The following is a 16,203-nucleotide window of genomic DNA, read 5'->3' on the forward strand; positions in this document are numbered from 1 at the left end:
ATCCTGGAGTTTGTTAAACAGCATTGGCACTTGGATTGAAACTAGTGCTATGGTCAGATTACATGGAAATTCACACCAACAGGGCTGTAGTGGAGCGGGTTGAGAGCTTCCAAGTTCCTTGCTGTCCACATCACTAAGGACCTATCATGGTCCAAACACACCAACACAGTCGTGAAGAGGGCCCGACAAAGCCTATTCCCCCTCAGGAGGCTGAAAAGATTTGGCATGGGACCTCAGATCCTTAAAGAGTTCCACAGCTGCACCAATGAGAGCATCCTGACTGGTTGCATCACTGCTTAGTATGGCAACTGCTCGGCATCCGACAGCAAGGCGCTTACAGAGGGTAGCGCGTACGGCCCAGTACATCACTGGAGCCGAGCGTCCTGCCATCCAGGGCCTCAATGCCAGGCGGTGTCAAAGGAAGGTCCGAAAAATTGTCAAAGACTCCAGCCACCAAGGTCATAGATTGTTCTCTCTGCTACCGCACGGCAAGCCGTACCGGAGCGCCAAGTCTAGATCCCCCTTATTTTATTATTATTTATTTTGCTTTTTTTGCCCCGACTATCTTTCACAGGCTTGATGTACACTCACTGGACTCTAACCACACACTCACACATACTACACTCACACATACTACACTCACCACAACACACACGGAAACACACACACGGAAACACACACACACACACACACACACACACACACACACACACACACACACACACACACACACACACACACACACACACACACACACACACACACACACACACACACACACACACACACACACACACACACACACACACACACTTCACATACGCTGCTGCTACTCTCTGTTTATTATCTATACATAGTCACTTTACCCCTATCCACATGTACATAGTAACTCAATTACCTCGACTAACCCGTACCCCTGCACATTGACTCAACACCGGTACCCCTTGTATATAGCCTAGTCATTGTTATTTTATTGTGGTACTATTTTTCCTTAGTTTAGCAAATTCTTCTTACTTACTTAAGAAAAACAACTCTGCATTGTTGGTTAAGGGCTCGTAAGTAAGCATTTCACGGTAAGGTCTACCTACCCTGTATTCAGCGCATGTGACAAATAACATTTGATTTGAAATAGAGTTCCTTGACCACGCCCACCAGTGGTGGGTTTAGTGTCGAAATCAGGACGCATAAGAAGAAAATAACCCCATACCTACTGTAAAATATGTCGGTGGATCTTTGATGTTATGTGGCTGTTTTTGAGTCTACAGGCCCCCGGGGACCTTAACGGCATCATGAACTTTACCCACTACCAGGGTATTTTTGCCAAAAAACCTTCAACAGGGGATTTACAGTCAGAGGGGAGAGCATCACCTAAAGACCTATAGGAGACGAATACAGACCATAAAGAGACAATGACTTGTACATTTTTTTTAAAGAGCTAGTCTCTGCATGCAGAGAAACTGGAGGGGCCAATTTCAATTTCAAGACTCACAGAACACTTGGAAACAGTCTACAGGACTAACTCAAGATCAAATCAGGACTCACCCAAAAGTCCCCAAAAAGTCATTTGGGACTTAATCTGCACCCGTACTTTTAGTATGGCAGCAAGCCTACAGTCAGAAGTCCAATGTGGTCGCTCGTAAATGACAACTATGAGGAATAATCGACATTAGCTACATTGTTCAAAGCCATAAAATAACGTTTTAAAAAGATTCTAGTGTTACTTTACGGGACTGAGGCTTGTCCAACATTCACCTCGATCTATCCCGACTTAAAGACACACAGAGCTCCTCTATTGGCTAGGCTCTCCTGGGCACATGTTTCAACGGGTTGCTATGGCAGCCCTATAAACACCGCGCCGGCCGAGCAGTTTTATCAGCGTCGTGTTGAGCTCATTACCGCGGCGACACATACAGGCAAACCCTGCTCTAACCGACCCACAAATGTTAACTGCCTCCTCCAGGAGCAGTGAAATCCCTCACTCCTCCTTCTCTCCCTCTTTACTGCCCTCCTCCCTCACTCTGCCTGTCATCTCTCAATACAGACGCCTTGCCCTGTAGTACACTGAAACTGAAGGAGCAGTGAAGCACCCCTCCCTCTCTCCTACTCCTCCTCTCCCTTCTCCCTCTGTCCTTCACTCTGCCTGTCATCTCTCAATACAGACGCCTTGCCCTGTTGCCCACTGAAACTGAAGGAGCTCACGCCCACCCTATTTAAAAAATAGAACACATAGTGCTGTATAAATGCAGTGCCCTCCATAATTATTTGGACCGTGACAATTTTGTTGTTGTTTTAGCTCTGTACTCCAGCACTTTGGATTTGAAATTATACAGTGACTATGAGGTTAAAGTGCAAACTGGCAGCTTTCAGTTGAGGGTACTTTCATCCATATCGGGTGAACCGTTTCGAAATTACAGCACTTTTTGTACATAAGCCCCCCCCCACCATTTTAGGGGACCAAAAGTATTGGGACAAATTCACTTATATGAATATTAAAGTAGTCAAAAGTAAAGTATTTGGTCCCATATTCCTAGCACGCAATGACTACATCAAGCTTGTGACTCTACAAACTCGTTGGATGCATTTCCTGTTTGTTTTGGTTATTTTTCAGATGATTTTGTGTCTACTAGAAATGCACTTTAACCTCATAGTCATTTTATCATTTCAAATCCAAAGTGCTGGAGTACAGAGGCAAAAAAACAACTAAAAACGTGTCACTGTCCAATTAATTACGGAGGGCACTGCATTTATAGGCCTTGAATTTGAACATCAACGCTAACGCAAAAGTACTTACACATGACTTAGCTCAAAAAAACGATTAGACGCATCCTACCAATGACAACGCGCGCCATAACACCCTGTGAATAGCACGACAGGCAAAAGAGACGGCTGTGTGGTGACTGGCCTGACTTGACTCAATGCATCCACATTCTAGTGTTCTCCTCAACCTTCCCTCCTTTCCCTGCAGTGTGGCACACAAAAGAGCTGGTGTGACGTAGTTGAGTAGTCCCGACAGCTGATGTCAACTACCGGCAGAGTTAAGTGGGTTTAGTGACAGGGGCATTCAAATAAAGCACTAGTCTTCTCCTGAGTAGGACGCATTAACGCTCTACGCAAGGGCAGTTCGCTTGCTCAAAACTGGCCTAAACTTACGCCGCACACACACACACACACACACACACACACACACACACACACACACACACACACACACACACACACACACACACACACACACACACACACACACACACACACACACACACACACACACACACACACACACACACCCCAGTCTCTCTCTCTCACACACACAGTCTCTCTCTCACACACACACAGTCTCTCTCTCTCACACACACACACACACACACACACACACAGTATAACACACAGTTTCTCTCTCACACACGGTGTAACACACAGTTTCTCTCTCACACACAGTGTAACACACCCAGTGTAACACACAGTGTCACACACACAGTCACACACACACAGTCTCTCTCTCTCACACACACACACACACACACACACACACACACACACACACACACACACACACACACACACACACACACACACACACACACACACACACACACACACACACACACACACACACACACAGTATCACACACACAGTCTCTCTCTCACACACACGACACCCACCCACTTACACTCAGTGCTATTTCAGTGTGCTTGCTTGGCAGCCACGGGCCCTGTTGGAAGCAGCATAAGCGTAACGCGATACTCCACAAGGCCACTTGCTGGACGGCGCTATAGCGTCTGTGAACAAGGGGAGCTATAATGACATTACAGTGCCAGGACACAGAACTGGAGACAAAGACAACCAGCAACAGAACGAGTCCTGGATCACTTTCAGTAGTAGAATGTATAGCGAAGTTGGAACTGTGGTAAGAATTGAAGGATGACTAAGGAGACGGCCAGCACATGCATGCATACAGACACAGACACCATCAGCATAGCTTCATATAAAGTTACGCCACACACTCTCTCCAACCCAAGGTGTGGCATAAGAACCCATTCATCTGTGTGGATACCTCACTCATTCCCTTATAGCTGAGGTCAGAGGTGGATCACGTGTTTCAGTAGTTTCAGACTGTCTAATCTAATGCCCATCTAAAGAATGTCTATACAATGTCCCCAAAATAGCAACAAATATTGCTAGAAAATGCTTTTCAAGAAAGCATGACGCTCAGACGGAAATACATGAGTGTAGCATCTCCATTTAATTGTACAGTGGTACAATTTTGCAGAATGGAGGAGGTGAGTCATGAATTGACTAAGACAGATATAATCCTATGAGTGGCTAAAAAAATGCTCCCTTTTACAGAAAAAGGATACTTTTAAAGCTAAGAAAAGCACACTCGAGGAACTGTTGTTAGGTAACGAATAACACTGAACTACAAACACTGGCCTGCCGTGTTTTAGAACCGGAAACAATTACTTTGAGGGATTCCAAATGAGCGTTTTATTAGAAGGTATGAAGCCATAAAGTAAATTGCTGCATCTCTAAGGTATGTTCTTATAAAATCGGAAAATATAGTGTTGGTACATGTGAGAGCGGAACAGAGAAATGCACAAGAAACTCACCTAAAAACCTGTTGTTCACAATAAACCAAGCTTCATTTGATCATTTAAAGGCCCAGTACAGTCAAAAATGTGATTGTCCTGTGTTTTTGACCGGTACTGTATATTTCCACACTATGAGGTTGGGATAATACTGTAAAATGTAAAAAACATTATGATAATGCCATTTTAGTGTAAGAGCTGTTTGTTGGGATGGAGTTTTGGCCTGCCCGGTGACCAATAATTTACCATAATTAATAGACCAATAAGAAAGAGAATTCCAAACCTCTCTGCCAATAAGAGCTAGATTCTGTTTTCCCCTCCCCACTCAGACCAGTCATCGCTAAATTCTTGCTTGAGAATTGCTCTTTGCTAAGAAGCCATTTTATTTTATTACCATTTTAATTGAAAACAATCACAGAAAGGTACTTAATTGTCACCCAGAAATGATTTGATATTGAGATAAAAATGGCTGCATTGGACCTTTTAAGATAATTGATACATTTAGACGTTTCGATTAGGATCATGTAAACCCATCTACAAAAAAAACACATTCAAAACACGGAGAAATAGCAGAATATTTCTCACCACTTTGAATGTTTTTAACCACTTAATGCGAAACAAACAACTCCCAATCAAAAGCAGATATCCTAGTTGAATATGTACATTAAGCTTGGCCTAGTTGGGGCTGTGGGAGAAGGGGTTCAAAGTATCCATCGCTGAAATATTCATGATTCATCTTTGCTTTCCTCCTTCCTCTCTGCCAACATGGAGATCAATCAATCCCTTCGGAAGACGGCAGGATCATTTCCTCTCTTCAAAATGTATTTTCCCTTGCTCCTGTCCCATGATTGACAGATATGATTGATATTTTTGAAGATATTTTTTTAACATGGGGTTCCCCGTGGGTGTAGGATTGGGGGGCGGGGGGGCCAAGAGGTGCTGCTGGACTCAACGCCCCCCCCCCCACCCCTGCTTCACACACATACACACACTCAGACATGCACAGGCACACACACACACACACACACACACACGCACACACAGACACACACACACACGCGGCCCAGCTGCTGGCTGTTCAAAGCAGTCGGCTTCTGGGTGGCCATGTGGACATGAAAGAAGAGAGGATCTCAAGAGCACTGGCCAGGGTTCCAGAGCAAAAAAAGCAGACAAAACAAGTTCCCCTTCACAGTACATGCATGAATTGAGAGGAGAAAGTGACAGAATGACAGAATTCGGCTTGCCCTGTGTCAACCAGAGAATGACGTTACAGTGGCGCACGTGAGAAGACACGTGTACATTGTTCAGGCTTCTGTCTGCATTGTGAGGCTAATAGTGCTAATTAGATGGTAGCTAGTGTGTGTGTGTGTGTGCTTGTGTGTGTGCGTGCGTCTTTATCGGTGTCGTGACTCTGACCTTGCTGCCATTGCTGAAACTCATGCCGCTCAGGGCCGTGAGCTTGGCCTCCAGGCTTTGCTGCTGGTGATGAAGCTGTTCTCTCTGGATCTGCTCCCTCATCTTCCTCGCCTCCTGGATGGCGTTCATCACCGCATCCTGGTCCCCAAACAGTGGCGTGGAGTTCAGGCTAGACAGGATGTCTGTGGGCGGGAAACATTGAGCCCCGTCAGTGGTCTGATTGCTGTACGTGAACTCACAGGAAAAACTTCTGATTCCAAATGGACACCTACCGTAGCTCCTACTCTTGAGACATGCGTAGAGAGCAATATTGTGAATACTGTGCCTCGACTATCAGAAGGTGAGGTGGAGCTGTTACCATATCGCTTTTACATATCCGGCTCTTTCAGATGTACACATGTGCCTAGGTGGTTGAGGCTAGGGATTTTTTGGGGTTAAACAATAACGTGGGGTGCAAACTTTCCGTCGCCTTCCTTTTCTAACGGGTGGCCATTCAAAAAAGGCGAGAAATAGCACATAGGAAGGAAACACGAGTGAAGCAGCTCTAGAAGAGCTAGCAAAATAGTTTCACCGTAATGAGAGGCTTTAGATTGGGCTTAATCACAGATAGCAGAGGTAGAGCATAACAGTTTATGTTACAGGGCAGACAATGATGTGAGGAAGTCTCTTGAAACCAAATAACATGTGCTGGGTTTCACTGCTTCCGCTAACTGGGTCTTTCAGGGGGGCTAAATACAGGGCTTTGGACTCTCGTAAAGAAAAAACAGGTCTCCTTTGGGGTTGAAATCTCGTGGCTTGAACTGGCGAAGGATGCTAGGACTGCTTGTGTGCAGTGTGAAGGGGTTTGTGTGCATTTACATGTGTACCCAATGTGAGTGATTGCGCATGCATGTGTGTGTTCACTGCACCCACCCAGTGAGCCCCTGCCCATGTTGGAGAGGGGGCTGGGGATGCGCCTCTTCCCCATGCTGATGGGCCTGCTCTTGTTGCCAGGGTACAGGCTGTGTGACGGCAAGGATGGGGAGTGGTGGGGCTCGCCAGTCTTGGGTCGGGCTGAGAGATTCAGGGGCTGTGTCGATCCTTCCTCCTGGGGAAGACAGAAGAAAGTGGGCACAGGGGTAAGCGAAGGCTGAAAACACACCATGGACCTGTTACATGGGAAAGCACAATTACCTTGACGGTGTTATGAAGGTACTTTGACAAACTGCTTTAAGTGAAGACCTGGTGAAAAACTTGGTTGTTGGTTGGAGAGTGTGTATAATGTGTTTTAGAGTGCTTTAAGCCTTTTGTGGTGTTCCCCAGGGCACTGTGTTGGGACAGCACATTTTTCAGAGGATGGGAAAAATAAGGCCACACAGCTATGCTTTCAACCTCAGATTGCTACTTGATCAGGTCTTTACTCAATTATCCCCCCTCTCAGGTTGTGGCCATTTATAAATACATTTGATCAATTCGATCAAAAATACAGGGCCGTACTGTTCACCACTCCAGCGCTCAAATTGAAAAGTCCCTTAACTATCTCATCATCCAGTTCTGTTGAAAAAAGCCAATGGGAATTTTGTTGTGGTGTCTTATCCTCTCTTTCCTAATCAAAGGTTCATGACCACATCGCCTCACATTGAGTTTGTGAGAAATCCCTGGAAGGGAACAACAACTGTAAAAGAAGAAGCCTCTTGTGTGGTGAAGGGTACGCTAACAAACATGGATTTAATTTGAAACCGGTCTTGAGGAGAGAAGAAGGAACGTGATTTGGGAGGCTGGGGGGACGGGTGGGATGCCAGTGGGGGCGTTAGCGAGAGTGGAAAGGGGTTAGGGAAGGGTGGCCGTTCCAAGGCCAGAGTACTACTGTACAGCTGCGGTGAGTTCTGACTCCGGTCTATTGTAATGCTGGTTGCAGCGACCCCACATAGACACATGGCTCCCATTATTGCCTCGTCGAGTCAAGATTACGAGTATGGTCTCGCGCTCGCTCCAGTGAAGAGGTCTGAGCCCATGCCAAGCAGCAGCCAGTGCCAATGACTCCATGAGCGTGTGTCTGTGTGTCTCCGTATGAGCGCATGCATGGTCATTCCCTTTCACTTGAATCATTGCTGTAGTCAGTGATTCATAGATAACCAAGGTCCAAAACCAAACACACAAAGTCAAGCATAAAGGGACAGCTCACCTTAATGTGAGTGACAGGACTCGATGCTCTCTTCTTACTCTTCAAGGCAGAGGGCGAGAGGGGGCCTGAGGAGTTTTGAGGCTGCGGCAGGGAGGCCATTTTGGCTCCGGGCGAGATCTGCATGCTGGCCAGCTGGGCGGCGTACAGCTGCTACAAAGGGAGGAAATAGGGAAACCGACAAGTTATTAACATCAGCAGCCAGCCGCTAGTCGGACACTTACTTCCCGCCTCCTCTCTTCTTATGACTCAGTGTATCGTTTTCTTATCCCTGCTTGGCAAAGCTCCTGTCTACAATGTGATGTGTGTGTCAGAGCCAACCACACACACACATCACACACACACACACACACACACACACACACACACACACACACACACACACACACACACACACACACACACACACACACACACACACACACACACACACACACACACACACACACACACAAACACAATTCTGAGAGAAAACACAGAGCACTTGTCTTTAGTTGATCGGGTTGAAGCTAGAATGAAAAAGATAACTGTGAACATTGTTGGAGGAATATGTTTGTTTACCAAGGTTGGGTTCCAGAGAAAGCACATTGAACTCAAATCTATCTACGACGCAGATGCTTGCAACAGAGGGGCTTGCGTATTGATTCATATCAACACTTGGATCCAGTTTGAGGTTTTGAGTGTTCCTCAAAACTTCAAGTCAGAGAAATGCTTAAAAGTTAAATGTCAGAGTACATATGTATATATATTTCTTACTCTTCACAGAATAACTCTTGAGAATCAACCTCAATTAGGTCGAAGACACTTGGTAAATATTTTTTTTTAAACTATCTAGCAAAGAGAAACACAGAGTCTCTGTCTGAGGTCCAGCAGTCTGAATCAAAGCCCTGACCACTGCCTGAAACCGCTGTCAACCTCCGTCTGAGGACTTGACAACATATCAAAGCCCCAATCCTGCAGGAAAACCACCCAGACATGGCTTGTGTTCAGTAAAACTTGGCCTGCCTCACTCTCCTCCCTACCTCCTCCTCTCCTCTAAGCTCTCCCTTTCACCACTCTTCTTTCATTTTATGTTCTCTCTCCTTCTCTCTTGTATCTTCTCTTCTCCAATCTCCCCTTTCTCCACTCATCTCTCCTCTCCCCCCTCCCTCACTCCTCTCCCCGCCCCACTCTCCGCTCCCCCCACCCCTCTCCTTCCTCTCTCCCCAGTCTCTCATGGCCCCAGTGTTGTGAGATCTAATTTCACTTCAGTATAAACTGCTAGGCCTCCTGGGAGCTCTGAGGTCCGGGAGGAGGGCGGCAGACACACGAGACCCACCGCAGCGGAGCGGAGGACCGCCGCGCCGTCTTATTCTGGGGTTCAGGCAGTGAGTTGGACGGCCCACTCCCAAGCCGATATTAAACACAAACAGAAGGTGCCCTCGCCGCAATGAAACAAAGCCCTGATGTCACGCCGCTTATTTTCCTTGGAGCGTACGAGGAGCGCCCGGGCCTCTGGCGATATGAGATCTGCGCAAGAATGTGCTTTGAATGACTGGTGGGGCCTCACACGTCAATCATTAGTGGCCGCAAGCGTTACTCGCCGCGGTGCATGGCTGCTGTTCATACGACTGGGGAGGAGAGGAGAGCTGGGGTTGAGGTATCGACGCGGAATGTCTCGGAGGCCCATGCACATGCACAAACACACACACTGTCTCGCTCTCAACTAAGCAAGAATTATGTATGGGAATGAGTAAGACAGTTAGACACCGGAAGTCTGAGTTATGGGCCTCTATACCCAAGTACACTCACACCCACACAAACTTAAACAGGAATGCCCCGCCCCTTTAAATATGGCTGCCAAAACAACATCAGACAAGAGCTTCACACATACAGTGCATTCAGAAAGTATTCAGACCCCTTCCTCTACATTTTGTTACGTTACAGCCTTATTCGAAAATGAATTGAAATAAATTGCACATTTATTACAAATAAAAACAGAAATAGCTTATTTACATAACTATTCAGACCCTTTGCTATGAGACTCGAAGCTGAGCTCAGGTGCATCCTGTTTCCATTGATCATCCTTGAGATGTTTCTATAACTTGATTGAAGTCCACCTCTCTATATAAGGTCACACAGTGCATGTGAGAGCAAAAACCAAGCCATGAGGTCGAAGAAATAGTCCGTAGAGCTCCGAGACAGGATTGTGTTGAGGCACAGATCTGGGGAAGGCTACCAAAACATTTCTGAAGCATTGAAGGTCTCCAAGAACACAGTGGCCTCCATCATTCTTAAATGGAAGAAGTTTGGAACCACCAAGACTCTTCCTAGAGCTGGCCACCCAGCCAAACTGAGCAATCGAGGGAGAAGGGCCTTGGTCAGGGAGGTGACCAAGAACCCGATGGTCACTCTGACAGTGCTCCAGAGTTCCTCTGTGGAGATGGGGAGAACCTTCCAGAAGGACAACCATCTCTGCAGCACTCCACCAATCAGGCCTTTTTGGTAAAGTGGCCAGACGGAAGCCACTCCTCAGTAAAAGCCACATGACAGCCCGCTTGTAGTTTGCCAAAAGGCACCTAAAGACTCTCAGACCATGAAAAACATGATTCTCTGGTCTGATGAAACCAATTGAAGTCTTTGGCCTGAATGTCAAGCGTCACATCTGGAGGAAACCTGGCACCATGCCTACAGTGAAGCATGGCGGTGGCAGCATCATGCTGTGGGGATGTTTTTCAGCGGCAGGTACTGGGAGACTAGTCATGATTGGGGAAAGATGAATGGAGCAAAGTACAGAGAGATCCTTGATGAAAACCTGCTCCAGAGCGCTCAAGACCTTAGACTGGGCAAATGTTCACCTTCAAACAGGACAACGACCTTAAGCACACAGCCAAGACAACGCAGGAGTGGCTTTGGGACAAGTCTCTGAATGTACTTGAGTGGCCCAGCCAGAGCCCTGATTTGAACCTGATCGAACATCTCTGGAGAGACCTGAAAATAGCTGTGCAGTGACACTCCCCACCCAACCTGACAGAGCTTGAGAGGCTCTGTAAAGAAGAATGGGATAAACTCCCCAAATACAGGTGTGCCAAGCTAGTAGCATCATACCCAAGAAGACTCGAGGCTTTAATCGCTGCAAAAGGTGCTTCAACAATGTACTGAGTAAAGGGTCTGAATAGTTAATTTTTTTAAATTATACTTTTCTTCTTCTAAAAACCTGTTTTTTCTTTGTCATTATGGCGTATTGTGTGTAGATTGATGAGAAAAACAAGGCTGTAACACAACAACATTTGGAAAAAGTCAAGGGGTCTGAATACTTTACGAATGCACTGTAGATCTGACAAACACGGCCATAGTCGACTGTAACTAGTGAGTCAAACAGTGTAGATTGCCACAGTCATTCGTAGCCACATTGAGTCTTGTAAATGTACAATTTGACTATTGTTTACCTGACATCGACCCTATCCTTGCCAATTGGCATAATGCCGTTTAAAGAACTGTCTAAAACGAAAGCGTAAAAAACAGGCCTTTTTCTACCTTTTCCCGGAAAGAAAAACACTGTGGGATCGATGGCCGGCTAAAAGCCAATGTGCAACGTAAACAAAGCCAAACGGACCTCTCGCTTTTCAGTAAACCCTGAGGAAAGACAATGCAGTGATTTTCTAAATTACAAATTGACAAACAGTCTTCAAAAAGACCCCTCGCTGCCTGATTATTGGACAGAAGCTCTGGCAGTTAGTGCTAATTTGACTGAAACTAAATGATGAGTGTCATTTTCCTCCATCAATGCTGGTTTTGATAGGCAGGTTAGTGAAATAATACGCTAAGAGAAAGGCATGTTATTGTGCTTTATAGATTTGAATCTGAGGGCTGAGTAGTGCTGATCTAGGATCATTTGTACCTTTTAGATAATAACGAATAAGACTACATGGATCCTAGATCTGCCCCTAGGGGGAGTGGGAGAATCCCCTTAGCTAGCTAAGGTTCTATTGATCAGGAAAACAAATGGGGTTTTGTCTTTTTCAGCAGGTTAGCAAGGAGAAAACGGGGAAAATGGACTGCCTGTCTGCCTGACACTAACTAAGGAAAGGCTAAATGAAACACTTCCTGGTGTGTGTGTGTGTGTGTGTGTGTGTGTGTGTGTGTGTGTGTGTGTGTGTGTGTGTGTGTGTGTGTGTGTGCGTGCGTGCGTGCGTGCGCACGTGCATGCGTGTGTAAATCACATACGGTAGGACACAAAAACCAGCAAACACGACGTCTCGTGACGACAACAAGAACGTTTGCAAAGCAACTACATTGCACTCACATTACTCTTCGATTGAACTAGACCGCAGACGCGAGACACCGACCAGGACTGGAAACAATTGTATGACGACGTTCCCACGATGGCAAGGGGACATTTAGGTTTGCATCCCAAATGGCACTCTATTCCCTATATAGTGCACTACTTTCGACGTGAACCCTATGGGCCCTGGTCAAAAGTAGTGCACTATATATATAAAAAAAAGGGTGCCACTTGGGATGCATACCCCTGGCTCCTAAAACATTCTGCAGCTTGTTGTGCAGGTCATGAATGAGGAAATACGATTAGTGAATCAGCTGTATTCTAGTTTCCTTCCTATGACTTTACCATAAGTGCAACTTGTTGTTGCGGTAAAATCAATAAAGGGCGTGGAAGGCAAGAGATGTGGAGATCAGATCTTGTCTTCCATCTTTAACGAGTTTTAAATAGAATCATCACTTTATAGGAGAGTAATGGATTTGGTATTCCTCTTTTCTTTCTTTCTTTCTTTTGACCAAATCAAATCAGATCTTTTTCAGGGCTGATTTGATTGGTCCAAAGAGCAATTAGTGGAAGAAATATCAGAATTGGGCTGACTTTCTTTCATTGTAGCCAGCTTTCATTCCAGCTGATGTATGCTTACATTTGTCCCTGATACATAGTAGACAATGACACGGACACACATTCAGCCGCAGCTCTTTGACTCTCGAACACTACGATAAGAGTAAAAACACAAGATTCTTCTCAACGTTGTAGAAACTGTTTCATATTGTTATGACAAATGGAGCTGTTGAGGCCTAGTTACCTATCGTCTGTGTGTCTCTCTGTATCTCGCTGTGTGTCTTTTTCATCTCACAGTGTCTATCTTTCATTTCACGGTGTGTCAATTTGTCTCTCTGGCTGCGTTTACACAGTCAGCCCAATACAGCCCTGAAAAAGATCTGATGTGAACAGATCTGATGTAATTGCTCAAAAAACCAATTAATGGGAAAAAGATCAGAATTGGGCTGCCTGTGTAAACACAACCTTTGTGTCTCTGTGCCTCAATATGTCTCACTGTGTCTCTCTGTGTCTCAAAGTGTCTTGCTGTGTCCCATTGTATCACATGATGTCTCTTTGTCGCCATGTCTCGCTGTCATCTCACTGTATCCTCACTGTGACTCGTCTCTCAGGCGGCAGAGCTACATAGGAAGCCTGACCTGAGAGAGGAAGACTTTCTTGTTTTTCTTCTTCTTTGTAGCCATGTTCTATGATAGCTATTATCTATACGTGCCAATTGCTAACCACAGGTGTCAAGCACCAATAAAAAGATGATGAATTGCTTAGGCCAGGTGCTGTGCTGGTGGGTTGGAACTTGGAATACCAAAGTGATTTATCATATTGGTCTTTGTTTGACTCTGCCGACATGTATCGGATAAGGGAAGTGGTGAGATTAATAGCGTGAGTCTATAGGCTTGGTAAACACGGGAGTCTATAGGGGGTTGATTAGTTCACATTGTTGCTAATGCCGAGTTAGTTCGTTAGGGTTCGACTGTTTAACAAACTGATAATAACATTGGCTTATTGGGATCTACCCTCTAGAAGGACATTTTAAAATAAAAAATTAAATAAAATATGGTTACAACTTTGCACCTGGTGCAGATATTTGGTAGGCCTAAATCTGGTACTTTAAATGCTTGTTAGCATATCAGCATCTTTCCTTTGTTGGAGCAGCACATGGGGGTGTAGGGTGAAGTTGCCCTTAGATGCTGATCTTGGGTCAGTTTTGCATTTCCCCCCCACTAATGGTTAAGGATAGGATTGGGGGGTGGGGAAGCTGATCCTAGATGTGTACCTACGGGAAACGTTTCACTGGAGCAGCACATGGGCCTACCTGATGAAGCGGGCTCAGTCCTGAAGCGGCTGCAGCTGCCATTGTGGATGGAATGAACTGCATGGGGTAGTTGTCACCTGTCAGGAGGGGAGAGACAACGACAACATTCAGCACGGGATGATACATGGGAGTTTACCACACCGAGAGCAAGCCTGCACCCCTCCCCCCTCCAGACTTATTTGCTCACTCTGGTTCTTTCTCTCTTTGTTTGTTTGTTTGTTCTTTTTTTGTTTGACTCTTAAGGGGCATTCCTGTAGGTGCTTTTCCTAATGTCTAGTTCCTCCACAACAAAAATAAAATAAAAATACTGTAACAAAAAAAAGATAACCACAGACCACCCCCCTCTTCATTTTTTATTTCATCTCCTCTCTCAAAGACGTCTTATGTTCTCGCGCTAAGTTTTATAAGAGTACTCAAAAAATGCTAGAATGTATTATTTTGAGCCCCATAAATTATTCCAGGGTTCCCCAACTGGCGGTGGTGGTTTTATTTGGCCCCCAAATTTCCTGACCAAAAAACCCATACATATTTGCTGTAGAAACACCAGGAAATCAGCTCCAAGTGATTTACATTTTGGAAATCTGTTCCCAAGCATTCCCACGCATAATAGAGAGACACGTGATCGTCTACACAAGCACGGTTCAAAATGATTATGTTTTCCTCAAATATCTGTTGGCGCTTCTTGCGGTCCATTTGCAGTCTATTAATTATTTGCAATTACATTCCGGCCCCCCGACCGTCCGCGGCTGAATCTAGTCGATGACCCCTGAACTATTCATTAACATGTTGTTGAGTAACTTCTGTACAGGTGTAGTGTCTTAATTTGATCACTCTGTTGTCGCAGAGAATTTTCCTGCCCCGCAGGAAATTCAAAAGAACCTTGTGTCTTCACGGAAAATCCGTTGTTCTATTTCTTTCACTAGATCTCAGCAGCTAAACTATAGCCTACTAAAGCCTCAAACTAATTTCCTGTTAGAAACTAGCACTTTGATTGAAGATAATCATATCCTCCTGCTGATGGGATTATTTTACACCTGTGACGTAACTGGTCAAATTAAGAACCCACATCTGTATGCGTGTGCAGTATCTAGATCTGCGTCCCAAAATAGCACCCCAATTGCCTACATAGTGCCCTATAAGTCTTACAGTAAAGTAATGCATTATATAGGGAATAGGGTGCCATTCGGGACAAATCCTGGGCTTGGAATGTGTGAAAGAATGGAATGTGGAAAAGGAAGAGTAGAAAATAGAAAGCAGGTGGTGACTAGAATACTGCCTTGGGAATACCATGTACTCCAGAGAGAGGGAGTCTGTGGTGTGTGTGTGTGTGTGTGTGTGTGTGTGTGTGTGTGTGTGTGTGTGTGTGTGTGTGTGTGTGTGTGTGTGTGTGTGTGTGTGTGTGTGTGTGTGTGTGTGTAACTTGTGTAACTGACATGCTTTCAGCGCATCATAAACAGCAGCATTCCAGTTCGCTATAGCCAATCTATTGTTCCTTAAATGACCAAGCAGGAAGTGAACATTTCTTGGTTGAAACTATGTCAAAGTGTTGTGAGTTAATGAATAACGATTCACAGACAACGCCACTGCTACCACACGCCATTTCTTTTGTGAATCACTGTTCATTCATTCACAACATTTTGACAGCGATATATCGCCATATAAAAAAAAAACAGCATTCCCGACGTGACACACTTCATTAGGGGAGACAAGGATGACTAACACCTGTGCGTCCCAAATGGCACACTATTCCCTATTATAGTGCACTGCTTATGGGCCCTGTAAAGAACTATAAAGAGGTGTGGGATGCATGCTGGGCTGTTCAACGTGTAGGAAGTTTGTGTGGGGGTCAGAATCCTGGCAGGACTTTGTCTCACACAGGTTTCTGCTGATCTCATGGGTAACAGA

The 16,203-nt window shown here is 45.3% G+C and overlaps 1 protein-coding gene across 6 annotated transcripts in view; it reads right to left on the reverse strand.

Moving 5' to 3' along the window:
* The window catches only part of LOC139584005 (transcription factor SOX-6-like), a 153,377-nt gene that overhangs the window by 13,780 nt on the left and 123,394 nt on the right, over positions 1-16,203 (reverse strand). For all 6 annotated transcript variants that reach the window (XM_071415520.1, XM_071415523.1, XM_071415524.1 and 3 more), the window contains 4 exons: positions 14,299-14,375; positions 8,168-8,317; positions 6,916-7,090; positions 6,004-6,185 (listed from right to left, as the gene is read on the reverse strand). In XM_071415520.1, the coding sequence (XP_071271621.1) occupies positions 6,004-6,185; positions 6,916-7,090; positions 8,168-8,317; positions 14,299-14,375 (584 nt within the window). The remainder of the gene's footprint in view (positions 1-6,003; positions 6,186-6,915; positions 7,091-8,167; positions 8,318-14,298; positions 14,376-16,203) is intronic.

This window comes from Salvelinus alpinus, chromosome 9 (assembly GCF_045679555.1).
Source record: "Salvelinus alpinus chromosome 9, SLU_Salpinus.1, whole genome shotgun sequence".
NCBI classification, from domain to species: domain Eukaryota; kingdom Metazoa; phylum Chordata; class Actinopteri; order Salmoniformes; family Salmonidae; genus Salvelinus; species Salvelinus alpinus.